The sequence below is a fragment of the Podarcis liolepis genome (genome assembly GCF_965112155.1).
Source record: "Podarcis liolepis genome assembly, chromosome: 13".
NCBI classification, from domain to species: Eukaryota; Metazoa; Chordata; class Lepidosauria; order Squamata; family Lacertidae; genus Podarcis; species Podarcis liolepis.
In genome coordinates this window covers 18,079,316-18,105,976 of record NC_139573.1, presented here as the reverse complement: position 1 = coordinate 18,105,976, position 26,661 = coordinate 18,079,316, and the positions used below count along the sequence as shown (strand labels likewise).

The window sequence follows — 26,661 nt, the reverse complement described above, 5'->3', positions numbered from 1 at the left end:
GTCACTCTAGTCCTTATTTCTTCTCTTTGGTAAAGTAATAATAATGATAATAATATCGACATATACTTTGCATTCAAATTTAGAAGAGAAAGTTAATTCAATTTCCCCCCAAAAGACTGCGGCGGTGGGGCAGCTCTAATTTATTCTTTCTCTACGGTAAAATAAATTACGCGGAAGTGATGCAGGCACGCACGACTTTAGGTCGATGTGATTGGTTAGAGGAGACCAGGGGCGGATGTGACGTGTGCCATAGGCGGAAGTGGGGCGTTTGGGGGTTCTCTTTCATCTCGGGCGCTTCCCTGGGCAGGATGGAGGCGTCTGGCGCTCTCAGCGTGGAGGCCTTGCGGGAGCGGCTGCTCCAGGGGCTCGAGGCCGAGCATGTGGTAAGCGGGGCAGCCCCCCAGGGACCTTTGACCCGCCCCTCTTTCTCTGAAAAAGAAGCCGCCGCTTCCTTTGTTGGAAGAGCCATTCTGTTTCCTTTCCCTGCGTGGCTCCTGGACGCTCTTTATTCTCTCACAGCGCCAGCCTGGTCCAGGTTTGCTCGGAAGGAAGGGCTGCTGTGTTTAGTGAGCTTACTCCGAGGAAAGTGTGCACAGAAATATAGCCTCACACTAGTTAGCTGTCAGCTGCAAATCTTGGCAATTAAAATATTGGGAGCTCAACTGAGGAGTGCAAGGAAAGAGATAAGTAATGCATCTGATAGATATTAAATTTTGTCTAAAATGAGATCAAACCAGAATGACTATCACCTATATTCTAGGACCCGTGGGACGCCTTTTAGCATTGTCATGAGCGTGTCTGCTATTCCTAAGTGTTTTCCACTGAGCTTGCTGGGATTTACTTTCTATAATTGTACCTAGGACTGCACCCTTGACCAGCTTTGTGTGGTTCTGTAGTAAGATTAATAGAAGTGAGTGTACCCTTCTTAGTAGGGAGTCGACCGTCACTGTTTCTGTTGTACGGCTTGGTACGCATTATGCACACACCTTGGTGCTTGGCTTGGCTTGCTTTGTATTTTCACGACACATAGGTCGTGAAATGAATTTGCGGAGGGGTGGGGGGTGGCCTGCGTTGACTCCTCTTCTAAACTCTGTATGATCAACCTTTTCCTCATCCCATTACACAAGGAGGTTGAAGACACAACCCCTGGACGCTGTGCCACAAGCTTCAAAGTCCTGGTAGTTTCCCCACGATTCCGAGGAAAAGCCCTGTTGCAGCGGCATCGGTAAGTAGAGAGAGAATGAGTTAGAATAGCTAGGGGGACTCTCTTCTCCTCTCACTGGTTGGCAGTGTCTCTTTAAAGACTCAGATTCTTGAGTCAAAAGACTCCAAAATAAAGTATTCTTTGTATCTCTCACCCGCTCTTGTCAGTGCTTCAGCTTCATGTGCTGTTCCTTACCCAGCAACTTCTCCCTTCCATTATTGTTTCATTCTTGCATTTCCTTACATTTCTATCCCACCATTGCTACAGGGACCTCAGGGTGGATCACATGCCCCCTGCCTGATTTTACCTTCACAACAACCATGTGAAGGAGGGTTAGGCTGAGAGTGACTGGCCCAAGGTCATTCCATGAGCTTCATGGTACAGCAGATGTTTGAATCTGGGTCTTCTCCTAGTCCAGTGATGGCCAAACTTGGCCCTCCAGCTGTTTTTGGACTACAACTCCCATCACCCCTAGCTAACAGAACTAGTGGTCAGGGATGATGGGAATTGTAGTTCCAAAACAACTGGAGGACCAAGTTTGGTCATCACTGGACTAGTCCAACACTGTTAGCTCTTACACCAGGCTCATTAGACCCCTGTCTGAATTACTTAACACACTGCACTTTTACAAAATTCCATTGCGTTCACAATTAATTATGTATATCTCAAAAACACACTCACTGACATTTTCTGTATCCTTGGAATTTATTAAATTGATGTTCTGATTTTTCATTAATGTGATCAAAGTGTCTAAATCAATGCTGCCTATAGTTTAATTATATTAAACCAAATAGCACTTTATAAATATGCAAGACTCAGGAAATGTTTTACAAACTTTGTCCATAAAAACATGGTCAGTGATTATTTTCTGGAAAACTTGGAATCAATAAAATGCCTTAAGTAGAGGGGGCTCTTATCTGGAGTTAGCCATTTGAGTTGTATTTAATAAACAAAACTAAATATGCATGTCATGTTAGGCTTACATGTGGTATAATTGTCTCTTCCAAAAGCACTTAAATGATTGTAATTTTTATTCCCCCCCCCCCAGTGTTGCTTGAATGTTTTATTCAAACAGACTGAAAGCTTACGTGTAAATTGTATTTATTGGAGTACTTGTAAATGTTCAGACATAACAATTCAATAGCATAGACTTCCCTTACATTGTTTAATTTTTAGGGGTGGGGGAAATGAAGGCACTGAAAACTAACATACTAACAGCCCAAAGTGCTGCATATTAGATACAGATGTTTCATTGTATAGTGGTATGAAAAAGTTAATTACGACTTTGAAGCCAACCAATTTGACTGGTATTGTACGGATTCCCCACATTACTAATCACATCTGCAGCCATTCATTTTTGGAAATGTCAAAAATTTTCACAGAGAAGAGTGGAGAAACAGTTTCCGCACCACACCATTGACTTCTTGAATTAATCGGTTTGATTGTGTGCGTTAGAAGTTGTTGCTGGTAGCTAAAAATGGCCAGAGTGGTATTTTAAAAAATTGCATTACTAAGATGCAGTCTAGAAGCAAGAATGCCCTTGGATTTTTGCCTATTTCCATCTCCTCTCCCCACCTTCCCTAGGCTGGTCAATGAAGTCTTAGTGGAGGAGTTGAAGCACATTCATGCCTTTGAGCAGAGAACGCTAACGCCAGAGCAGTGGGCGAAAGAACAAGAAGCTAAGTGAGAGAGGAGCTCCTCTGCCCTGGGAAAGAAGGTGGCGGCAGCCCAGAGACCAAAACAAACCCCCAAGGGAACGGGAGAGGCAGCTGTGGAGCAAACATTTGCAGGCGCGGGACCCACCCAGGTCTCCCCAGTGGGAATACTAGGAGGACTTGGAAAAGCATGTAGCAGACAATAAAATGTAAAACCAGTTTCCTTGTGTGTTATATTAATCATTCCTACCTGTTGGACTCTGCTCTGAGCATCTCTGAAGCCAAATTATCTAAACAAGGATAGGGAACCTGTGACCCTCCAGGTGTTGCTGGATTACAAATCCCATCATCCCTGACCATTGGACATTCTGGCAGGAGCTGATGGGAGTTGGAGTTCAGCAACATGGAGGCTCATAGGTTTTCCACTCCTGCTTTGACAATACCTTCCCATCCTGCGTGTTTCAGATTTTTAGGAGGGGGGAAGAAGGGGGGGCAAAGGGAATGGGGCACTAAGTAATTTTTTCCCTTTACCTATAGGTGAAAAGGTTCCAGCTACATTTTTTTAGTAAGTGTGCAAACTAACACTTTGTTTTTGTTGGTAGGAGATCATTGCTTGATCTCTTCTCTTTCTCTCCCACCCACCTGCCATTGATTGTTAAAAGAAGTCTTGGCCCCTAAAGAAGCGGTAAATGAGGTGGGATTGTTCTTGCAAATACAGAGTAAGATTTTAAAGTCCCAGGAGATAGAAGGGACCTCAAGGGTCATCTAGTCCAACCCCCTGCAATGCAGGGATCTTTTGCTCAACCTCACAACCCTGAGATGAAGAGTCTCATGCTCTACTGACTGAGCTAGGGAGACAGAGAGAGGAGGGCAGCTGGGTGTAAAAGAGTGGTTCCCAAACTTTCCCGACCACTTGAAAATTGCTGAGGCTCTTGGTGGCCCACTTAACGAAATCTCCACCTGTTGTAGCAATTGTAATGTGTTGTGCTAGGGACTGCAGTTTGGGAACCCCTCTTATGCTGCCCTCTAGTGGTTAAACAAAACAGCTGTAGAAATACGGCTTGGTGTGACTGGCTACTGTATGTACTATGACAAAAAATGGGAATAGTAGGGTTTTGATTGTGTTTGCTGTCCTCTGGGTGCTTAAAAGATGAGCTTGTATTATCTGATTGCATTCTGGACTGAGGGGACGGGGAGGTCAGGCCACTTGGTATTATTAATTTCTAGCCTACCTTTCTGGAGGAGGTCTCTGTGATGTTTAAGAAGAGGTTAAAAATAAGTACTAGGCAAACCCCACTAGTACTGCCGCACAATACAAGAAAACTTGATTGATCGTCGTGAGTTTTGACTAGTATTCATATAAACTTGCATATGACAATACTTCTAAAGAAACAAGCGTACTTTATTAGGTAATGCACACTTGCGGTTGTTGCAGCATACATCTTAAAAAGATATTTCCCTTCTCACACATAGGAGGGAATGTGTCTTCTAAGAGAGCCCTTGCTACCTGCTTTTTAAAAAGAAGTACTTACTCACCCCATCCCCTGCAAGTTGCTGGCCAATAGAAACATACCCCGGCCTAGTTAACCAAAATGTTCAACTGATTGTCAGTGAAACATTGCAGCCCTGGTTAAAACGTGAGACAAAACCCCTGCAGGAAGATGGTCCTACAGCACTTCTACAAAAATCCTGAAGGTGGGTAAAGTTTTCTCAGGGGAGGCAGCAACATGGAGGCAGTGCCATGCATCTAATCTGGGAGCTGGGAGGCAATGCGGAGAAGGACGCCAGCAGGTCGTGGGGCAGAGGCGGCTGGCGTGCAAGAACTTGGCAAGAGGGTGAGCTTAGTGCTGCCCAGGCAGAATCAAGGCAGCAGGTGGAACCTGGCTAGCCAAAAGCAAAGCCCATTTGGAGCTGGCAGGCTGACTTTCTGCCCTGAGTTTGGGGGTGGGTGGTGCTTAATAATGCCCTGAGGATCCACCCATTTAAAAAAACTGAAGGGTTTAAAAAAGACCAATGAAACAAAGTCCAGTATGACCGATGGAGAACAGCTATTGGTTGGGTGGCAGTGGAAGGGCGGGTGCTATTTCTTCACAATCTGCTCCAGCTCTGAGATGCGCCGTTCCTGTTCTGAGACAGTGGCTTGAAGCCGCTTCAGGTCCTCTGAGAGCTGCTCCAGAGCTGGACTCTGTGGGAAAACACAAGGCAAGCTTCAGTTCTGACCCACAGCAACTGGTTCTTCCAGCTCTGACTCTGCCCCTTATTCTGATGACCCTCGGACCCAGACCCACTGGCTCTGCTCTGGTGGTGGCCCAGATCCTGGGCTCTCTCCCTTTCTTACCCCTGGCGCTGTCCCTTCGTGGGAATGTTGGCTTCTTTTGGGCCCTTGAAGGAGGGTCTGGTTGACCTTGAACTCTCTGGTCTTCTGGGGCGTGTAGCCGTCCTTGAGGGAGATGAGAATGGGGCTGGCGTTCTTCCCCGACAGCCACTCTTGGGAGGTCAGGGCAGCATCTGGTCCAGCCGTGTCAGGATACAGGTCCTCTTGGAACAAGTCTGACTGCAGAGAAGGCACACAAAGACACAGGCTGAACAGAAGGGGCAGATAGATCTAAAAGAGACCTCCCACTCTGTTAATGGGGAAAGAGCAGCAGTTCCTCTCCCTCAGGGGGACGACTCCTGGGCCTCGGTCCATCCTTCTGTCAAGGATGTCCTGAAAAGGTCCCTCCAAAATTCATTTATTTTTATTTATTTCATGGCATTTACATACCGCTTGAAAGAAAAGGAAAAAAAAAACCCCAAAGTGGTTTATGAAAAGTTGAGAACAACAAATCCAAACTCAAATGGCAAGAGGGTAAAATGGATGCCTCAATTACATAGAACAAGGCTAGAGAATTATTTAGGGGCCACATTCCCTTCTGGGAAGCCTTTGAAGAGCCACATGCTAGAGGGGGGAGGGGCCAGAGACAAAAGTGGGTGGAGCAATAAATGCAAATTTTGCCTTTAAACAGAAGTTGAGTTTCTGCAACGACACACTGTGGATCTCCCCATCCTCCACGATTTACAGAACCCAGGAATCTCAGCTTACCTTCCGAGGCACAGTCATTGCAATGGGTTCACATTTCCTCTCGTGGAGCTTGTAAAACCTGAGAGAAGCAAGAAACACTTCTAGTAAGGATAAGCCTTGGAGGGGAGGGAGGCGAATGCCCCTAAACTAAAGCCAAAGAATCCGAGATGTTTTGTTTTTGCCTTGATCAGGGAGGCAGGGCGGTGCAGTGGTTAGAGAAGCATTGACCCAACATGGTACTGGCTGGGCTGATGGGAGTTGTAGTCCTAAACATCTGGAGGGAAGGCGGATTGGTGTTTCAGACCAGGACTAGCAAAATGGGGGTTCAAATCCCCACCCAACTATGAAGCTCACTGGACCAGTTACTATTTATTAGCGCAGGAATGGATAACCTGTGTCCCTGTGGATGTTGCTGGACTCCAGCTCCCATCAGCCCCAAGCCAGCATGGCCGATGGGCAGGGGTGATGGGAGTTGCAGTCCATCAACAAATAGAAGCCAACGGGGCAGCTAAGTTTACCTGGCAGGGGTGCTGGGGGAATAAATTGAGGCAGGAGGAAAGGGACCGGGCATGCCCTCCTTTGGGTGCGGGGTGGGAAGAGGAAGAAACACAAACACATTCACAAAATACCTGGCAATCTCGCATTTGCTGACATCCAAGCCTCGCTTGGGCATCCAGCCTCCTCCTCGCTGCGACTCCTTGGAGGTGAACATGGATAAGTAGTGCACAAAGGGTGCCTCTCCCGTGAGCTCAAAGTAACGGATGCTGCTGTCTCCCTGCAACAACACAGGTAAATACAAGGGTTTGATTCATCCTCGTCATTCCAGAGCTTTCCCAACTGTAAACCCCCCTCTTCCTCCCTGTAAGCTGAGACGCACTTCTAAAAATTCCAGTGAAGGATGCGAAATTTTGCCCTCTCTTTAGAAGAAGTTTCTGTTCCCCTCTTCCTCTCTTGAAATGTCGGTTTCAAGCTCTCCCCTGCTCTCTTCCCTCAGATCACCACAACCCCCTCGATTAGCATCACAAAAATTGTGAACAGCTCCTCTGGAGTTCTGCTTCTAAACACAGACAGCCCCATCCATCCAGGACTCACCTTGCCAGTCAGGTAAACCACGTTGGTGTCTGGATCATAGTAAGGCAGAAGGACTCCGCTGCTTGTGTCTAGCTCCTGGAGGGTTAATGGCTCCTCAGGTTTCCTCTGCAGAGTAAAAGTGAGAAAGCAAGTTAAATTTAAGTGGGTGGGAGCAAGAGTCCAAGGAGGAAGAGAGACTAGAAATGCCAAGTTGAAGGCAATTCTGCTTATGAAGAAGCAGCATATATTCTCATGTGGTCGGTATCCCCATTGCTGGATGAAGGGGTTCTCGAACCACTAAACATGGGGTTTTATCCAGCAACGCTCTACTCATTGAGATTAAGGAACGTAAGTTAGCCACGTGTACAGTGGTACCTCAGGTTAAGTACTTAATTCGTTCCGGAGGTCCATACTTAACCTGAAACTGTTCTTAACCTGAAGCACCACTTTAGCTAATGGGGCCTCCTGCTGCCGCCGTGCCGCTGGAGCACAATTTCTGTTCTCATCCTGAAGCAAAGTTCTTAACCTGAAGCACTATTTCTGGGTTAGCGGAGTCTGTAACCTGAAGCATATGTAACCTAAAGTGTATGTAACCCGAAGTACCACTGTATTAACTTTGGTAGGTCTACACTGAGGAGGACTAGATTGGAGATGACCCATGGTTGCAGGCTCATAGCACAGTAGCCAAAGGACTCAGGGCTTTTTTCCCAGCCAGAACTCAGTTCCAGCACCTCTCAGGTGGGCGCCATTGCCATTATAAGAGAATAAGCAATCATGATGGCCTTTTTGGAGCTGGCCGACCTGACTGGAAGAATCCGCGAACAGAAAGAGGAGGAGTACCAAGAAGAATGGAAGAAATTTAAAGGATTATTGAGTAAAATATTCTAAGATAATATAAGTAGCACTATTTGTGAATACCAAATTGGCTTAGGAGTTAAATGTTTTAAATTGCATAATACTATGGATAGAAGTGAATATGATAAGAAAGAAAGATGTTAATTGACTAAGTTAATTTCATTGGAAATTAGTATTGGAAAATTGCTACAATGAGTCATATAGAAACTCAGCTAGAAGGATTTGAGGAAGTCATCTAACAATGGTAACAAAAACGGGATTATAATAGGATTAATGTTTGTATGTTTTTTATATTGTAATGTTTTTCCCCCCTTTTTTGTTGTTTATGTTTGTTATAAATTTGGAAAATCAATTAAAAAAATTGAAAAAAAGAAAGAAAATAGAATAAGCATTCATGGTGAGTACCAGCACCTCTTTTTCCAGAAAAATAGCACTGAAGAGATTGAATTCTGAATTAGGAGACCACATCTCCAGCAGAAGAAGGCAGTTTTAGGTGAGCAGCCTCAGTATCAACACTCAGTCTGTAATGTGGGCATAACAGCTGGTCTGTTTTACAGAGATTTTTGTCAGAACTGCTGACAGAATTAAGGGGAACCACATGCTTTATGAGCCAAAAAAAAGTGCAAAATAAATGCTACGTTATTCAAAAATCTTGTTCAAAAGAAAGTTAATGAGCAATAACTAGAGTACCTGTGATAACACACGCAATTCCCCCAATCGTGTGTGTGTGTGTGTGTGTGTGTGTGTGTGTGTGTGTGTATTTGACTGCTAACTTGTCACTGCAGCTGCAGGGACTGAAGTCAATGAAAGCTTAAAAGCCGTTAGTGGCCTTTAAGGTGCCACAAGACACCTCGTCATTTTCACTGCAACAAACCAACATGCCTACTACTCTTTTGGAATCTGAAACGTGTACTACTTTTCTTTTAAAACGTTTTCTTTGTTTAATTATGTAGAGGGGGGGCACAGGTGGCCGTGTAATGTACAATATACGGTATGTCCTTTTATTAGCAAGCCTCCCTTGAAGTAGGGGGGGGGTGTTCCCCCTTCTCCATTACGGCAACGAAAGGTACACATCCTGACAATCGGAGAGGACAACCCTCCTTTCTTCTCACCAGGTCCCACAGCGCCACTTGACGCTCACTCATGCGGCTGAAGCCCGTTGTGAAGAGCTTTCCATCGTTCACAGTAATCGCCCGGACAGGACGCGAGCCCTCGTGGGGGCGGGGCAGCTCCTGTGGTGGGAAGAAGAGGCACGAGGAAGCATCAGATACAGCCAAGACTTTGGCCACACCTATTCCAGGTAGGCTCCGCCCACACCTATAAAGTGCCACTCGCTAGGGAGACAGGCTCCATTTCCTCCCCACGATGCCTGATGGGTGTCTCTTGCTCACAGCTTTACAGATTCAGGACTCTCCAGTTAAATGGGTTGGCACCAGATACCCGAAGAATTATCTCTCCCTGTTTAATCAATTTATGGTCATGGAAGATGTTGCAACAGCTGCAATCCAAGATTGTTGTTGTTTTTCCCCCTCTCTTAAAGCACGAGGCAGAGTCGTGGGTGATGTTTCTATAGGTGGCCAATAAGCTTTGACAAAGTGGAGCATTCCACGCCCACTGAGCATGCTCAGTCCTAATTACACTACCTGGGACAGGGGAGTCTTTCAGATGTATTTCTGTAAAGGTGGGTTTTTTTGTACTTCTGCAAACATCCACCCCCCCCCCCCACTACTGCAAGCTCCCTCTTATGCATGGGTGGTGCTGTTGGAGTGGCACTGGAAAATCAAGATCACTGTAAGTATTATATATGATATTGCAGGGGGTTAGACTAGTATTGATTTACCGTATTGGCCTGAATATAAGCCTCACTTTCCCCCCAAATTCTAACCATGAAAAGTTAAAGTGCAGCTTAAATTCACGACCTTTTACGATATCGCTGCTGAAACAGACATACGGTAAAACGGAACGGGTATGAGTGCCTGCGGAATTTTAAGGGAGCGGCTTATATTTGGGGCAATATGGTATTATTATTTAGCTTGTATGTATTTGTTATCACTTCTTTTTGGAAAATTCAATAAAAAGCTGTTAACAACAAAAAATGTATTCTGTGTGGGAGTTAAGAATGAAGCCTGCATATAAGCCGGGTTCCTCAAACTCGTCCCTCCAGATGTTTTGAGACTACAATTCCCATCATCCCTGACCACTGGTCCTTCTAGCTAGGGATCATGGGAGGCCAAAAACATCTGGAGGGCCGAGTGTGAGGAAGCCTGATATAAGCTGTGGGACCTCTGGTTCCCAGATCAAGCAACAGGGGGCAGCTAACTTCACCTGGCCCTGCCTTGTGGGATTCTGCTGTTCGCAGATCAAATTCTGGGATGGAGGGACCCTTTAGCTTGGCTTAGGGAATTATTCACTTGGTCTTGTATACTGATCTAGATTTGCCCCTCCTGCTGCCACAGGACACAGACTTCCGCAGTTTGCAGTTCATACTTACATTGGCAACGGCGCCTCCCGCTCGCGGGTCGAACACCCGGACACGTTTGTCCCGGCAGGCCGTGCACAGCAGCGACCCGTCCTGGTTCCAGGCCGCGCTGTAGATGGCATCTGGGTGCATCTCGTCCATGGAGAGGGCCGCCTGCCCGACCCCCACGTCCCAGACCGTCACTGCATTGTCACAGCCTGCAAAAGAGAGCAAGGCCATCGATAACAAAGGACCAGCAATGGAAGGGAGAGAGGATTGCGCGCCAGCCAGATTGCGAGTGCGGCGCCTCCGTGAGCCCGCCATGCACCTGCCGCTCATTACCTGCGCTCAGCAGGAGGTTCTGCGCCGTCGGGTGCCACGTGACAATCCCCACCCGCTTGGAGTGGCCTTCGAGGGTCACCAGAGGATCGCTCAAGGACCTCACGAGGCCGGCTTCAGGCACTGCCCAGACCTGAAAGCAAGGCACCAAAGAGAATGGAGGACATCGGGAGCAAGAGGCAACCCCCTTCCTCGCTCCCAGCCATGCCTAGCCCATACCTGCAGGGGCAGCCAGACCCATAAGCAAACCAGGAAATGGCCTGTTGGGGGCTATAGGTTTGCCAGTGGGTGTCATCTGGGTGAGAACCATCCCCCCCCCCCAGGGTGTCAGAGAAGCTGTTAAGGCGCGCTCCTTGAATTATTGCACTGTGCCATTCCCTGTGAGGTTCTGCAGGGCGCTACACAGATCGCTATTTATTTGGGCTTGCAGGGGGTAGGAATAAATCCTAATAAGGGGGACAGTCCTTCTCACCTACCAGATGAATTCTTTTCTAGGTGACCTTTGGGTTACGTTTGGGTTGTTTTCAACTTTCACTCGGGGAACAGCCACTGAAATCAATGGCTCTAACTTGTTGATGGCCATTTACGGATCCATTCATTTCAATGGTTCTACTATGAGTAAAAGGTAGTTGAAGACAACCCTTTATCTCCCCCTTGAAGATCCGCCCCCTTGACTTTTGGAACCCTTTCATGGATAGTTGGCTATAAGGTAAAGGACCCCTGGATGGTTAAGTCCAGTCAAAGACGACTATGGGATTGTGGCGTTCATCTCACTTCAGGCCGAGGGAGTGTTTGTCCACAGACAGTTTTCCAGGTCATGTGGCCAGCATGACTAAATCGCTTCTGGTGCAATGGAACACCATGACGGAAACGCTGTTTACCTTCCCACCGGAGCGGTACCTATTTATCTACTTGTACTGGTGTGCTTTTGAACTGCTTGGTGGGCAGGAGCAGGGACCGAGCAACGGGAACTCACCCCGTTGCGGGGATTTGAACTGCCAGCCTTTTGATCGGTGAGCCCAAGAGGCTCACTGGTTTAGACCACAGCGGCACCTGTGTCCATATAGTCAGCTATAGTGTGGCGCTGGTAATGCCAAGGTTGCAGGCTAAATCCCTGTAAGGTACAGCTACATCTTCCTGCGTTTCAGGGAGCAGACAATATGATCCTCAAGGTCCCTTCTGTGATTTTATCATTCTATGTGCTCCACCCTATTCCCTTTGTATCTGCCTGCCCATCCCATGCCTTTTCTCCCCAGCTTCCTGAGAGGAGGTAAGGCGTGGAGTGACAAAAGATAAAGGGTAATGGGACCCCTGACAGTTAAGTCCAGTTGCGAACGACTCTGGGGTTGCGGCGCTCATCTCGCTTTACAGGCCGAAGGAGCCGGCGTTTGTCTGCTTTGCAGCCATTTTTTCCGGGTCATGTGGCCAGCATGACTAAGCCACTTCTGGCAAAACCAGATCAGGGCACGGAAATGCCGTTTACCTTCCCGCCGGAGCGGTACCTATTTATCTACTTGCACTGGCGTGCTTTCGAACTGCTAGGTTGGCAGGAGCTGGGACCAAGCAACGGAAGCTCACCCCGTCACAGGGATTCGAACCGCCGACCTTTTGATCAGCAAGCCTAAGGCTCAGTGGTTTAGACCACAGTGCCACCCGCCTCCCTGGAGTGACAAAGGGGAGGGCAAAAAAAAAAAACCCTCAACCTGCACAGGTTCCATCAAGCACTGCCCACCAGTGCCCCTGTCTGGAAGCACCCTAAGCTCCTCCCCCAACATCTCCCTCTAAGCCCCACCCACTTGTCTCCGTCCACCCTGCTCTTGGCAAATGAGCCCTGCTCCTACCTTCCCCCACCCCCATCCCTTTCCCCCATCCAGTTGCTCCCACTCACCATAACGCTGCAGTCCTCAGACCCGCTGGCAATGATGTGGTCATTGTGGGGGCACCACTCCACATCCAGCACGGGGGCTGTGTGACCCGAGACCACCGGGGCCGCCTTATCCAGGCGGCCAGTCTGCAAAAGAGGAGGGGAGAGAGGGCCAAGTGAGTTTGACTGGATATACTTCAGGGTCAAAAAGCCAATACTTCATTTAAATTTCTTACTTATTTGCTAGCAGCTAGACTTGTGATAAGCCTGGCTTTGGGGGGGAAACTTGAAAGGGGCACCCATATCTAATTGACTTAATAGAGTTTGGCAGCTGGCCCCAGTAGAGAAAGTGGCCGACAAAGAGATTGAGACATAAAAGACTCATTTACAACGGAAGGGCCCTGTTCTTCTGATTACATAAATAATAAAAACAACCCTGAACTTTTGCAGACATCCATATTTTCGGGGGGGGGGGTTGTCCCAGGTCTGTAGTTCTCAAATGGTGTGGCAGGAGAGGATGGCAAATGTGGCAGGAAGATTCAAGGAGAATCAAAGAAACTTTTAAACAATTCGGTAATATAGTATATTCAGTAATATAGTATAGTATAGCCAGGGCCAGATTTAGGTCTGATGAGGCCCTAAGCTACTGAAGGTAATGGAGCCCTTTATCTGTGCAGCTGTCCTTTGTCAACAAATTGTCGCTGTTTTTGTGTTGAATATATGCTATATGGTAATTTATGGACCTAATAGGTATCTATCTAATGCCATTTGCTGTATGTAGGTATTGTTTTATTTGGTTTTTTATCTTATATTTTGGAAATGTACATCCAGTCCCCCCCCTTTAATTTTTTGGGGGGCCCCAAGAGAGTGGGGTCCTAAGCTATAGCTTGTTTAGCTTATACGTAAATCTGGCACTGAGTATAGCATCAAAATGATTTTTTTTGGAATATACAACCAGAAACAGTATCAACTTTGGTGCTGCTAATGCAGCTGTTTGACTTCACCCTGAGAGGCACACTCCATTGTTTCTTGAGAGAGACAGGTGCCAAGAACAGCTAGGAGTTGTATTTCTCACTAATAAAAATTTCGTTGCGACACTGAAAGTGTGGCCCAGAGAAAAAAAGTTGGAGAACCAATTAATTCACAAGACAGTTAAAATCCCACAAATGAACGGTGTTTCTTTCCAGTGCCTCTCAATGAAACTAAAGCACTGTCTCCCCCTCTGGTTATGGGCCTGCAATAAACCACCTTACACAAACTACCTGGCAGCTACCAGCCTTCTCCACCCCCCCCCCAACTCCATCCCTGTTAGAGACATGTAGGAGATTCCACAAAACATGCAAAGGTTTGGAAATCCAGAAGCAGCTCGCCCCAACACAAGTATTTATAACGGCAAGGAAGAAGTAGGAGTCCTAGACTCCAAAGTTCCCCCAGTGCTGACTTGCCAGCATAGTTCCCCCTTCTTCCTGGCAGTTCTTGGCTGCCTTCCCTGACTTAAATTGTTCTCAACTGCTTTCCAGTGTTGGCAGATGGCACAGGTTCAAGTTTCAAGCAGAGTTGGGGAGGCATTCCAGGTAAGGCCCCAACTCTGATGTAACTCATTCCAGTGGTGGCTCTCCAGTCCAGATCAGGGTTTCTCAGACTTTAGAGCCGAGATGTGGAACCCTGCGGCCCTCTTGACAACTCTGGACTACAATTCCCATCATCCCTGGCAACTTGCCATGCTGACTGGGACTGATGGGAGTTGGAGTTCCATAACACCTGGGGCAGGACCTAAGTTCCCCATCCCCGGACTTCCGGGTTGGCGCGATCTGGAAATGGCGGATTCCCTCCGAGCTCCGGAGGGAATCGGCTCAGCGGTGGATGGGTCTTTGCCGTGCCGGCGACACGGGGACCCTTAAAAACCGCAGGCGCGGATGCCTGCGGACTGAAGACTCGGCGGGTGCCTTAAGCGCCCCCCCTGATCCGCGAAAGGGGATACGGGGGACGGCGCGGCACTGAGAGTCGTCTACTACCGCCGCTGAGAGAAGCCGCGAGCCATAACTGGAGAGCGCTGACTTCCTTCCTTGGAATTTGGACTGAAAAAAAGAACCCGTGAGTAATCTGGAACCGAATTTTAAAAATTTTACCTTCTGAATTAGAGACGACCGGGGGGTGTGCTAAAAGGAAGTCCCCACCCCCCCCCTTGCAGAAGATCCAGAGCAACGATTTATGAACTAAGCTGGAGTGCCTACCCGGTAAAGGGTGAGTTTCAAAGAGACAGTAACTTCCAAGATTTGGAAAGGTAAATTTGAGCTGGAGAGTGGAGTGTTGGAAGAGCCTTCGTTTTGTGGTAAACAACCCTCCCTCCCGGGCCCGGGAGCGACCTGCTTTGGAGCCTGTACAGAGGAGCAGAATTTGACAGCTGTCAAAGCTGTCAAATGGACGGTTAATAGTGGAAAAATTGCCATTTAAGACCTCTCCGGATTAAAAGGAGCTACAATTGAATCAAAAGTGTGGGAAACAAAGAAACAATAATAGGACAGAGGATTGTTGGAGAAAAGACTATTAAGTAACCAGATTCCCTCTAGGGGGAACTCTGTGGAATTACAATGGCTGTGGGTGGAAAGATACTGAGAGAAATCGAAAGGATGTTTGCACTGGTGGGAACCTTACAGGAGCAGACTACAGTTATGACTGAACAATTGATGACCTTGAATTTGGAAACAAGTAGTTCTGCTGAATGTGATGAGGACCAGAGTGAGAAGGAACCCACAGCTGAATTTGAAATAATAAACAAAGAAGAGGAAAAGACAAAACAAGAAAGAGAACAAGTTATGTGGGAAAATACAAACCAGAAGCCGACATCTGGAGAACACAAGCAAGGAGACTACTGGATTAAATCCATTTTAAGCCTACGAAAGATACAGAAGACGAAAGTGGAGGCCCTGGGAGTTTATAAAATTCAGGAATTTGAAATAAAGAAGTACAAATGGGGCCTCCACATAGACTCTGATTTCGACTATCATCAAGACTTAGGCCTTGTGGAAATTCTTCAGCAGTTGTCTTTAAATATGGGAAGAGACTATGGACTGACTGGATTGATCGCTAAAGAAATCTTTCGAGATCTGATGACCGACAAAAAGGGCTACCAACAAAACTGGCGGAGAGGGGCTGAAAGGGATTTGAGAGCCTCGGATGTGCGGAATCCAGGCTAAAAACTGTTATTTTGGACATGTTTTGGGAAAGGACGCAAAGCGGGGATGGGAGGGAGGGAAGCATTTAAATTGAAACAACACTCAAGACCAGGGGGCTTAGTTAATAAGAAAATTAGTCAAGAAAAAATGAGAATCGAGGGAAGAGAATTGGGGTCCAACTTAGGGAAAATTTATTTTTGTTTTTATAAAAGGATTAATATTAAGATGGAAAGAAATGTTAACTTGCTGACATAAATTTGGGAATAGGGATGCAAGGGAGGGGGTGGGGGGAAGTCAAGGACCAGGGTTAGAAAATAAGATTTTTGGGAATTATATATGTTTGTTGTCTTTTATGTCTGTTTTGGTGTTATGTGTTTTGTCTTTGTCTATATAAAATGTGAAAACCCAATAAAAATATTTAAAAAAATAAGTTCCCCATCCCCTGCTTGTAGAGATGAAGCGTATTACATTATGAAGATTAAGCATATTACTTTTCTGCCATGATGCAGTGCTCGCTCCAGAATTCTGAGGGGTGAGATTTGGCCGCTACCCAATCACTTGCCCTCTCCTTGCAGCCCAAAAGGCACACCTGTTCCTCAGAACAGGCTTCCACAAGCTGGCGCCTTCCAGACATTTTGGACCATAATTCCCATCAGTCCCAGCTGTGGAACAAACAGGCAAGGGAAGTGGAAGATGCAGTTGGATCTCCTCACTCTTGGAGCGGGGCAGATGAGGGCCAGGGGGGTCTGGGGGTCCACAGCAGTGGCGACCCCTGACACTGGCCCCACCCTGAAATATTATTTGCAGGAGTGCAATCCCTTTTCAAAAAGTTTAGGAGCCGACAAGACTGCTTCTCTTAAAACCTATCTTCATTTAAAGTTTTAAGGCTTTTATCTTCGGGGTTTGTTTTTTAATGGTGATAGTTTGCTGCATGTTTGCTTTTAAATGGTTTGTGGGTTTTAGCTGCGTTTCATGTACAATTTCATCTGAACACTGCTTGGAGAGCTCTTTGATCAAGCACTTTATAAATCTTCTGCAGAAATAAGCTTTTTGCCCCAGGAGCCAGCTAAGAGGGGAGGCGATGGCAGCAGGCCAAGTGCCGGTTGTCAGGCTCTGTCCGAAGTGCCAGTGGCTAACTGGGTGGCTGGATTTTTGCAACCCTCCTTGCCAAGTTCTCCTTTCTACTTCTTTGCCACCCACCCCACTTTGATACTTCCCTTCCTTCTTCAGCTCCTTTGCGCAAAAACAGAGAGGCATTTGCCACCAATTCTCCTCCCCCCAAAACCGCATAGCTCCACTGAAAGAACTGCAGAGTTGTCAACGTTTCAACCAGCCTATGCTCCTGTGCCTTGAGTGAAAGGTTGATCTGCAGATATCACTGCCACAGTTGGCTATTTTTATCTATTCAATTTAGGCACCGCTTCTTAGCAAGCTGAATCACAGCAGCAAGTGATCACGTTTATCTCCATGCTGTGAAAACCTCCGCTTCCTGGCATCAGCCTGCTATGAAATGCACAACAACAGGCCTGGCTGCCTTTAGGTGGTCCCCCTCCCCCCAATCTTTCTCTTTTACCCTATTTTCTACTCTCTTTTTCATTATTTCTTTCTCTATTTCTTCTCTCCCCCCCTTTATGTTTTTAGATAAAGGTTTTAGCTTGGTTTTTAAAAGGGGGGCATTAAGTTTTGTATTTTTCTCTATAAACCTTCATAAAATTTATTTTTTAAAAAGGATCTTGCAACCCCGGGCTACCCTTTCAAAGGTATGTGACCCACAGATTTGACCGCAGTGCTGCTTGGTGCCCATTGGGCTTAGCAGGGCAGACAGCAGGGGAGCTGACAGTAGGTGGCGCCAGAGCCAATGGCATGCAGTTCTGCCCCCAGCTTGGCTGTCAATAAGAAGGCAGACAAGTGGTGATTGGCTGAGGGCAAACTGAGAATTTGGTGAGCCCCATTCGCTCTAATGGAGCAGCCTCTGTTGTCTGATCAGCCTTATTGGGCTTAAGCTAGCCACCCACACTTGGACTCATGCCACATATCCCAATGGCTGTTCTAGATCGCCACTCCAGCCTTCTGCACATTGTAAATGCCAGCTCTGCAATCTGTCTCCCTCCCTGTTGCTTCTTCTGGGACCGAGTTTCTTCTGCTTGTGACCACCAAGAGATTTGCTTGTCCCGTCCACCCAATAAATGGGCTGGAACCGGAACCTGGGTGGGAGTCCAGCAACCAAGTAAGGAACAATGGGCCAACGTCAAGGGCCATTTGCCCTGCTGGAAAGGGGATCAGCCTCACTGGGATCAGCAACACTCACATGGCTTCCCTCTCGCACTTCCCCTCCTCCCCTCTCCCCCATTTTGTCGCTCTCAGGAGTGTGAATCCGCTCCTCCTTCCCATATCACGCTGGAGTCATGAGACACTTGTGTCCTAGGGGCAAACACAAGATCGTCGCAGAGGAAAATGTGGAGGGGCGAGGAGGCCCGGCCTCAGCTTTGAGCCTCAACTTAGTGGCCAAATAAAAAATGAAGAAGCATTTTTTTTGGGGGGGGAGGGGTCCTTGAGTGTGTTGTGACTAGACTGAACCACACAAACCCACACACGTTGAGAAGTAGAGGGGCATCGTCAGAAGCATTAACCTACCAAGACCTCAAATGTGACAAAAAGATAGAAAATGCCCCAACCAAACAGGAGGGGAAGAGAGTCACTTGTAAAACATGAGGTCTGGGGGTCAGGCAAAAGCCAGACATCTAACAATGGCAATTGGTTTCACTGGAAGAACTGGAAAGGACGTGAGGCCTAGAGAAAGGCTGAATCCATCACTTGTTGGCTTCCATTTCTGGGGAATGGTGCAGAGGGGTTTTTGGGGTGGCAGTAAAGGGGAGCAAGTTAGGGGGCGCATGGAACTGGATCACAGGCAGAGCAGGCCGAGAGAGCTTCATTAGTTACCAAGCGCTCTCCCGATTTCCTTCCCCTCTCTGCCTGCCCCAAACCCACTTCCTCTTTCTCAAGGCCCCATTTCCGCAGCAGGTTCAAACTTCAGGCCATTTAAGGCAAAACAAAAAACCTGTCGAAAGAGATCTGTCGTTTCGGCAGTTTCACAAGTTCCCCGTCCCTCCTCCTCTGTGCCATCTTCAGAGCGCCACCCCGGAAAGACGGGGGGGGGGGGAGAGACCTCAGAGTTAAGATTCATGCATGTAGCTGTCGGTTGGCGGTGGCTGGGCTGAAAGGGGTTGAATTTGGTGGGAGTTGAGGGCTGAGGTCCGTGGGGGTCAGGAGATTCTAGAAAGGCCATCTTTCCAGAGAGTGGCTCACATACCTTGGACAATGGCAAGACCAGGAAGGCTCCTCCGCCACTAGCTTCCACAACGATGGCCAGGAATTTGGGGTTGACGGAGCAAAAATTCCCATCCCAGGTCATCTGGGACACACGGATGTCATCGTAACACTGGTCAGCCTTGACCGGCTGTCCATAGACATGGCGGAACTTACTGGACCTCACAACTTTACGGCTCATGGTTCCTGCAAAAACAAAAACAAAGAGTTTCACTTGCACATTGTTGGGGGGCATCAAATCACAATGGTCCCAGGGTCAAATTCCTAGTCCCGTAAGCACTGGTGAGAGTCACCAAACCCCTCAACCCAGTATTTATATCTCAGACCATATAACAGCCTGGCAGCTAGGAAGTCTTAGCTGTGGCCCCAATGGTCTCAATCATGCCATCATTTCAAAGTCACACAGTCTGCAAGATAATTGAGGGTTGTGCATCCTCGCTCCTTGCCCTGGCAAGCTCCCCCAACCAGCAAAACCACACCTGAAGCCCCACAAACACCCCAACCAAAACAGCATTCAGATTCTGGGAAAGATCAGGAGTGGCAGGCAGTTCCACAAGCACCGTGCAGGCAGCCCTTTCGGGAGATGCCTGCACGTTTCAAATGAGAGGTATAAGCAGCCCGATCCCATGCCCGTAAGAAATAAGCTCCTGATAAGTCCATATTTGCTCCCCCAATGAGCACGATTTGGTTTGAACGGCGCCAAACTCTTTAGATTACCCAAGCAACAAAGCCAAGCCGCATGTGGGAAAGGGAAGGCAATTTTTTTTGGACCCGATGCCTTTGTCAGATCTGCATGCCATTCTTCTTCTAAGGATGATATATATGGGCTTATATTTTATCCTCACAACAATCCTGCGAGGTGGGTTTGGCTGAGGATAAAAATGTGCCCACAGTCACCGAGTTCACTTCACTTGGGGTGTGACAATTTGAAACCAGGACTATCTGACCTAAAACCAAACACTCCATCTATGACACCATGCCTGGGCGCAGGGGACAACAGACACATCACACGCCAAGGGTTGCTAGCCAATGTGACCTGGAAAGAAAATTCTAAATACAGCAAAATCCTGAGCACAGATTAAGCCACAAGAGATTTTTCTTTTTAAAAAATGGTTGGCTTCGCATGCTTTAAAATGGGAATAGTAAATTTTGTGACCTGCCTCACAGGGTCCTGTGAATTAGGTATTACAGGAGGAACATGCAACATGCAGCGTTTTGCACGTTGAAAAGTGCTTCAGGCATAAAATAATCAATACAAGAGGCCCCCCCAGTGCTCTGCGAGCAAAAGCCCCCTCCCCAATTCACTGCCATCTCCCCCTCCCAACCGGAAGGTCCTTCCGCCCCCCAGCCCCAAACTCTCACCTGCAGCCTCTTTTGCAGATGCACCACACAATGAATTGGAGATGAAGCTGCTCAGAGCTTTTTAACAGAGCCATCGCCCTGGAACTGTCAGAGCGAGGAGGGCTGGTCTCTTAAAGGGCCAGCGCTCAGCGTGCGCCAAGCAGGGAGCTCAGAGGCTCTGCTAGTCATATCTCGCCCTACACACAAACAGACACACATACACAGAGCATCCATCTTCAGGTCTCTCTCTCTTTCTCCCCCATCTCATTTCCTCTCCGTACATATTCTTCATCCTGAACGTTACAGAGAATTACTGATACGTTTGTGCTAAACAGAGACACGCAAACGGTTTGGAAGGGATGCCTCGTTAAACCAACTATTTGGAAAGGTTGCAGGCGGCACAGGTCTCTTCGCTCCTGCCTGAAGGAACAGTTCGCCACAGCCCGGTGGCTTTTTGGTAAAATTATAATCGGATAGCATGTTAGCTGTTACCTGCTTTATCTTTCTAAAAATTTGTGCACATGCCTTTGTATACTTTGCTTCCTTGCTCACACCCATCCTTTAGTAATAAGCAAGGCTGCATCCAAGCCTTAGATTCCACAGTAGCCCAAAATGTAGAAGGTGGTACAGGAGCAGAATTCAGCTCCTTAAAAAGCAATGCTTTCATTTTGAAATAAATCCCCAAATTTCTAAGCCTTGTGGCTCTGAAGGTATGTACTGTGAGTTTGTTGGCCAACTCCAGCAAACAGATCTATATCACTACAACATTGTCCCCAAGTGTCACCCGCTGAGAGCCCACGGTTTTGCAAAAAAATAAAATACTAATGTTCTTTTATGGCTGGGGGTGGTCCCCTGAATGGGCAATTCACCTAAATTCTTGGAAGACTGTAGCTGCAAATCCTACACACACTTAACCTGCGGTAAGTGCTATTTTACACAGTGGGGCTTATTTCTGAGTAAATGTTAGCTGTTACCTGTTATGTGTGTGAGGCTATGTACACATCAGGGGCTTAAAATGCAGCGAGACCACACACGCACACTTACAGACTTCCAAGAAAGGGGAAGGGGGGGTATCTTAACCCAACAGACACGACCGCTTTGGTTTCCCCCGTGCATGCAACCCCATATCCTCTTCACAAGGCTGTCAGCTTGTGTGCATGTGCAACAGTTCCCTCAAATGTACACACCTCAGCTTAACTGCGAAGTGAATGTGGCTTACGTTTTCAAATCAGATGGCAGCTGGTTTGAGAGAAAACGCACCAAACCAGAGTTTTTCTTAATAAACTGCAAGATGCACATGAGTTCTAGCTAACGTCACATGTACTCAGCTTCAAACACTTGTGGCGGGAGCACGCTGGAGATGGAGTAAACAGCAAGGTGTACACAGACTGAGAGAGAAACATCCATTTTTGCAGCTGGAATGAGCAGACAGAGGGGAAATTAGGGGTGCATGGTTTTCTCACAGGGCGGTGGCTACCCAAGTTGCTTCCTGGAGGAATCTGCTGCCTTGTGGGACGGCCTGATATTTGCTTCCACAGATGCTTTACTACAGCTATGGTACTTTCCCAAAATGCTTTGCTGGCTGGGGCTGATGGGAGTTGTAGTATGGACCCATCAGCCACATATACAGTGGTACCTCGGATTACAGGCACTTCAGGTTACAGACTCTGCTAACCCGGAAATAGTACCTCGGGTTAAGAACTTTGCTTCAGGATGAGACCAGAAATCGTTCGGCGGTGCAGCAGCAGCAGCAGGAGGCCCCATTACCTAAAGTGGTAAGGTAAAGGGACCCCTGACCGTTAGGTCCGGTCGTGACCGACTCTGGGGTTGCGGCACTCATCTTGCTTTATTGGCCAAGGGAGCCGGCATACAGCCTCCAGGTCATGTGGCCAGCATGACTAAGCTGCTTCTGGTGAACCAGAGCAGCGCACGGAAACGCCGTTTACCTTCCCGCCGGAGCGGTACCTATTTATCTACTTGCACTTTGACGTGCTTTCGAACTGCTAGTTTGGCAGGAGCTGGGACAGAGCAACGGGAGCTCACCCCATCGCAGGGATTCGAACCGCCGACCTTCTGATCGGCAAGTCCTAGGCTCTGTGGTTTAACCTGCCACGGCGCCACCTGCGTCCCAGCTAAAGTGGTACCTCAGGTTAAGAACAGTTTCAGGTTAAGAACAGACCTCCAGAACGAATTAAGTTCTTAACCCAAGGTACCACTGTATATGAACCAAACTATCATAGACACTGCAAGTCTTCCCTCCTCAGGGCTCTTTCCTTCAATGGAAACTCCGCTTGGTAACACTGCTGGAGGAAGAGGGTGCTGTGTAACAACAGCATTGATTTTGGGTGGGCAACCTCTGGGGGCAGCTTGAGAATTTGGAAGCCAGAGGAATTCCTGGACAATATTCCCAATGGTTAGAGGTATTCCAATCCTCAACATAGCTCCATGCCCACTCTAACTACAAGACATTGGATAAAGCATGCAAAATGTTGACAATTACTGCATAAAACTAAACTCATGCAAATCCAACCCATTTCACTTTTTTCTTTTCTTTTTGGCACAGAATTGTAATTGCCTGGAGGCCAGGCTTTTATTTATTCAAGCACGGCCTCACTGAGAGGCAGAGAAATGTTTTTTAGGCGTTCATTCCCGATGAGTCACCAGGTCAAGTCTGTTGCTTCAAGAAAGCCAGGAGCTCTGTGGCACCTCACAGACTAATGCATTTATTGTGATGTGATCTTGAATCCTAGCTAAGAGTCGAGTCCTCTTCAGCAGATGACATCAGACAAAAGAGGGCTCTTGCATACTGGACATCTGATGCTAGGATACATTTGTTTAAGATGCCAAGGCCTCTTTTTGTTTGGGGTTTTGTTTTGTGGGGAGGGGACAGCTAGAGGATTGTGTGGGTGATGGTGGATCAGGGAACAGAAGACGACCGTGCAGAGAAAGAAACTAAGCAGCCCTTTTAAATCTAGTGAAGCTCTCTCAAACAAATCCAGAGATGTCTGTTTTGTCATTAAACTATATAAATTAAGAAGGAGAAGCATTTCTGTTTGTGATCAACTGAGAGCACAGATTTCTCTACTACTGCTGTAGGTTTTAAGTTAGCAAATCAAAGCACAGGAAAGTAGTGTTGTTCCCTACAGATGCTGTTGTGGGTAGATGGTGTGCTAATTCTTTTTCATACATTTGAATTTTATGTAGAAATCTCACTGACTACAACTGGTGCTTAGGCTGCAGTCCTAGATGCACTTTACATGGGAGTAAGCCCTACTGAACTCAATGGGGCTTATTTCTGAGTAGACACATGTAGCTCTGCACATCACATGGCCTTTTCACCCAACCTTCTATAATTTCTTTTATGTAAATAATCTGCCAGGATAACACCACATCTTTATTATATATATTTTTGTTCCGTTCCTTCAAGAAGCTCAGGGAAGAATGGATGCCTTTCCCTCTGATTTCTGCAACAAGCAGGTGTGTGAGTGTGACTGCCTTAAAGTTTATGAGTACCAGTTGCTGCAAATCACAGGAAGGGAGGCCCTTGTTTCACATCGAGTTTGAAATTCTCCCACAGGCATCTTAGTGGACCACGGTGAGAACCAGAAGTTCGATTAGATGAGCCATTGACTTGATCCTACAGTGCTTTTTAAAAATACACTTTGTGGTTAGCAGGGTCTTTAACCTGCCCTGCCTAGCATTCTCAACACTACCCCGCCTAGTCTAGGAAAGCGTATACTACTACAATAAAGCTGAAATCTTAGTAAATGCCATTGAATTCAACAGGACTGACTTCTGAGTAGACACATATAGGATTGCATACATTTTACCTGGAGCGGACTTACTGAAATTAATGAACCATGGCCATTCATTTCAATGGGTCAGCTCTGAGTAGGACTACCACTGGACGCAACTCTTAGCCTTTCAAGCAGGTATGGAGAATCTTTCCCAGACTGAGGGTCACATGCCAGTAGCGAGAAGGCAAAAGTGGTCACAGCAGTGAATGCAAAATGTACTTCTGTGTGGCAGGCTTGTTTCTACACACCCCTTTCTCCACCCAGGAAACCCAGCGGCAGGATCAAAGTGCAAAGATGCATTGCAGCCAGACGAAAATGTCGGAGGAGTGTAGTTGGGCTGGTGAGGGGTGTGGCTGAGGAGGGGATATGGCATCTGAGGGCAGGGGTGCCAACTTGAATAAAATATTGTGGGGGCCCAGGAAAGCCCCGCCCCACATAATTGATCACACACCATCTGAATGGGAATGCTTATCAACTTGCAGGGGCCCAGCCCCCTCAAATATTTCATTGTGGGGGTGGAAACCTTCATTGCCCCTAGGAGTTGGCTCCTATGCCTGAGAGAATCCCAAGGGCAAGGTTGAGAGGCCTCCACTTTAGACTGACAGAATACTTTTTGCGTCAACTTTTTTCCCTTAACAATCATGTCCTTAAACAGGTGAATTCGTGCTTTGTAAGAAAAGGATGGCTAAATTTTCCAGCATCATAGTATCTCCTGATCTAAAACACAGGAGGAAGTAATTAGGAGCAATAAAAAAAACCCTGCCATGTTCACAACAGAGAGCTTTAGAATGTCATAAGGGAGATAAAGCAAGAAATCAAGTGGCCATTTTATCCATCTCTGTGCTTTGTGATGGCCAGAATTTCCCAGGAGCTTCAAAATGTCACATTTTGTCACACCCTTCATGGCCTAGGACCCTCGTACCTACGGGACCGCCTCTCCTGGGTATGCCCCACAGAGGACCTTAAGGTCCATAAATAGCAACACCCTAGTGGTCCCAGGCCCTAAGGAAGTCAGAATAACCTCAACCAGAGCCAGGACCTTTTCAACACTGGCTCCGGCCTGGTGGAACGCTCTACCTCATGAGACCAGGGCCCTGCAGGATCTGATTTCTTTCCGCAGGGCCTGTAAGACAGAGTTGTTCCGCCTGGCCTTTGACTTGGAGCCAATTTGATTCCCTCCCCCTCTTTCTTTCTTTTTTCTTTTCCTTTCTCCTCCTGCAATGAGGCTACATTTTAATATTTTAATGTTTCAATATTTTAATGTTGTATTTTAATTTTGTTTTTAAGTTGTATTCATTCAACTTGTTTTTATTATTGCTTGTTAGCCGCCCTGAGCCTGGCCTTGACTGGGGAGGGCAGGGTATAAATAAAAATTATTATTATTATTATTATTATTATTGTTGTTGTTGTTGTTGTTATTATTATTATTTATGTTCCTTTCTCACAAGAGACCAAAGCTCCCCCAAAGATCTGGAGACCATAGAATCATAGAATTGGAAGGGATCCTGAGTATCATCTAGTTCAACCCCCTGCAATGCAGGAATATGCAGCTGTCCCATAAGGGGGTCAAACCTGCAACCTTGGCGTTATCAGTGCCACCGCCCTTTAACCAACTGACTTATCCAGGCATTCTCCAGGAGTTTGCTTTTTTACCTTTTCCTTCCAAATATTTCGCCATTTATACCATGTCTTTCAGGTTTACATGCAAGAACACATTTACTACTGATTGCTTCAACTCACTCTGGGGATTGCTCCTTTGGCTGAAAAGCAGATTTAAAAAAACAAAACAAAAACAAATCAGGGGCAGCCTTTGATAATCTTTTGTTAATATGGTGCCCTGTGCGAGGTCAAGTGGTCTGTCGGTAGAGCATGAGACTCTAAATCTCAGGGTCGTTGGTTTGAGCTCCACGTTGGGCATAAGATTCCTGCACCGCAAGGGGTTGGACTAGATGACCCTTGTGGTCCCTTCCAACTATAATTCTTGGATTTTATAACCCCCAATAATTAAGGTTTGCCTAACGGAGTCCTGCTCTGACTATAGCTTGGGAACCCCTTTTTGTCCATAGGTATTGAGAGTCATTGTTAAACCCAAGTTGTTTTGTTTTTATTATAAAGTTTCTTTGGAGCCCTTATGCCATAGGTAGTAAATAAAGGAAGGCAGAGCTCCTGCCGCTGCACAGCTGCATAAATCCAACCGGTGTAGCTTTGCACCTCTCCATTCAGAATGGAGTGGACTATAAATCGAAATCCAAATGAATGCAGTACAAAGAAGCCTGCAAGTGTATGCAGATATAGCCTCACTGGGGATTCGAACACGCGACTAAAGGGAAAAGGGCGGGCCTTGAAACAAGAGCAAGCGCGTGGCGTCGGGAACTGGATTGGAGGCGAGCTGAGCCAAGAGGCGTGGCCCAATCAGAGCCAAAGGGCGTGGCCCAACGGGACTGAAGCTTGCGCGCGCGAGAGGGTGGAGCATCGCTTTGAGTGGAATGTTATGGGTGCGGCGCTTCCGGGTC

The 26,661-nt window shown here is 47.1% G+C and overlaps 2 protein-coding genes across 2 annotated transcripts; one reads left to right on the top strand and one right to left on the bottom strand.

The window, feature by feature from the left end:
- Positions 1-234: 234 nt before the first annotated feature.
- BOLA2B (bolA family member 2B) lies at positions 235-3,078 on the top strand. Its single transcript, XM_083469271.1, has 3 exons — positions 235-383; positions 1,128-1,225; positions 2,789-3,078. The coding sequence occupies exons 1-3, from the start codon at positions 309-311 to the stop codon at positions 2,889-2,891; spliced, it is 276 nt and encodes a 91-aa protein (XP_083325397.1). The 5' UTR covers positions 235-308; the 3' UTR covers positions 2,892-3,078.
- CORO1A (coronin 1A) lies at positions 2,289-20,525 on the bottom strand. Its single transcript, XM_083469200.1, has 11 exons — positions 20,373-20,525; positions 18,994-19,196; positions 12,532-12,654; positions 10,647-10,776; positions 10,338-10,522; positions 8,959-9,078; positions 7,013-7,117; positions 6,550-6,695; positions 5,942-5,999; positions 5,198-5,413; positions 2,289-5,044 (listed from the first exon to the last, which is right to left on the bottom strand). Exons 2-11 carry the CDS (start codon positions 19,189-19,191, stop codon positions 4,940-4,942), a joined length of 1,386 nt encoding a protein of 461 aa, XP_083325326.1. The 5' UTR covers positions 19,192-19,196; positions 20,373-20,525; the 3' UTR covers positions 2,289-4,939.
- Positions 20,526-26,661: the final 6,136 nt, after the last annotated feature.

What these genes read in the sequence shown, in the direction of transcription:
- BOLA2B (XM_083469271.1), top strand. Translation starts at nt 309, where the DNA reads ATGGAGGCGTCTGGCGCTCTCAGCGTGGAGGCCTTGCGGGAGCGGCTG. An exon ending in GGCTCGAGGCCGAGCATGTG is followed by an intron (nt 384 to 1,127) that starts GTAAGCGGGGCA and finishes CCATTACACAAG; the next exon opens with GAGGTTGAAGACACAACCCC. An exon ending in GCCCTGTTGCAGCGGCATCG is followed by an intron (nt 1,226 to 2,788) that starts GTAAGTAGAGAG and finishes CACCTTCCCTAG; the next exon opens with GCTGGTCAATGAAGTCTTAG.
- CORO1A (XM_083469200.1), bottom strand. Translation starts at nt 19,191, where the DNA reads ATGAGCCGTAAAGTTGTGAGGTCCAGTAAGTTCCGCCATGTCTATGGA. An exon ending in CTGAGGACTGCAGCGTTATG is followed by an intron (nt 10,777 to 12,531) that starts GTGAGTGGGAGC and finishes CCTTGCTTTCAG; the next exon opens with GTCTGGGCAGTGCCTGAAGC. An exon ending in CGGGAGGCGCCGTTGCCAAT is followed by an intron (nt 9,079 to 10,337) that starts GTAAGTATGAAC and finishes TTCCCACCACAG; the next exon opens with GAGCTGCCCCGCCCCCACGA.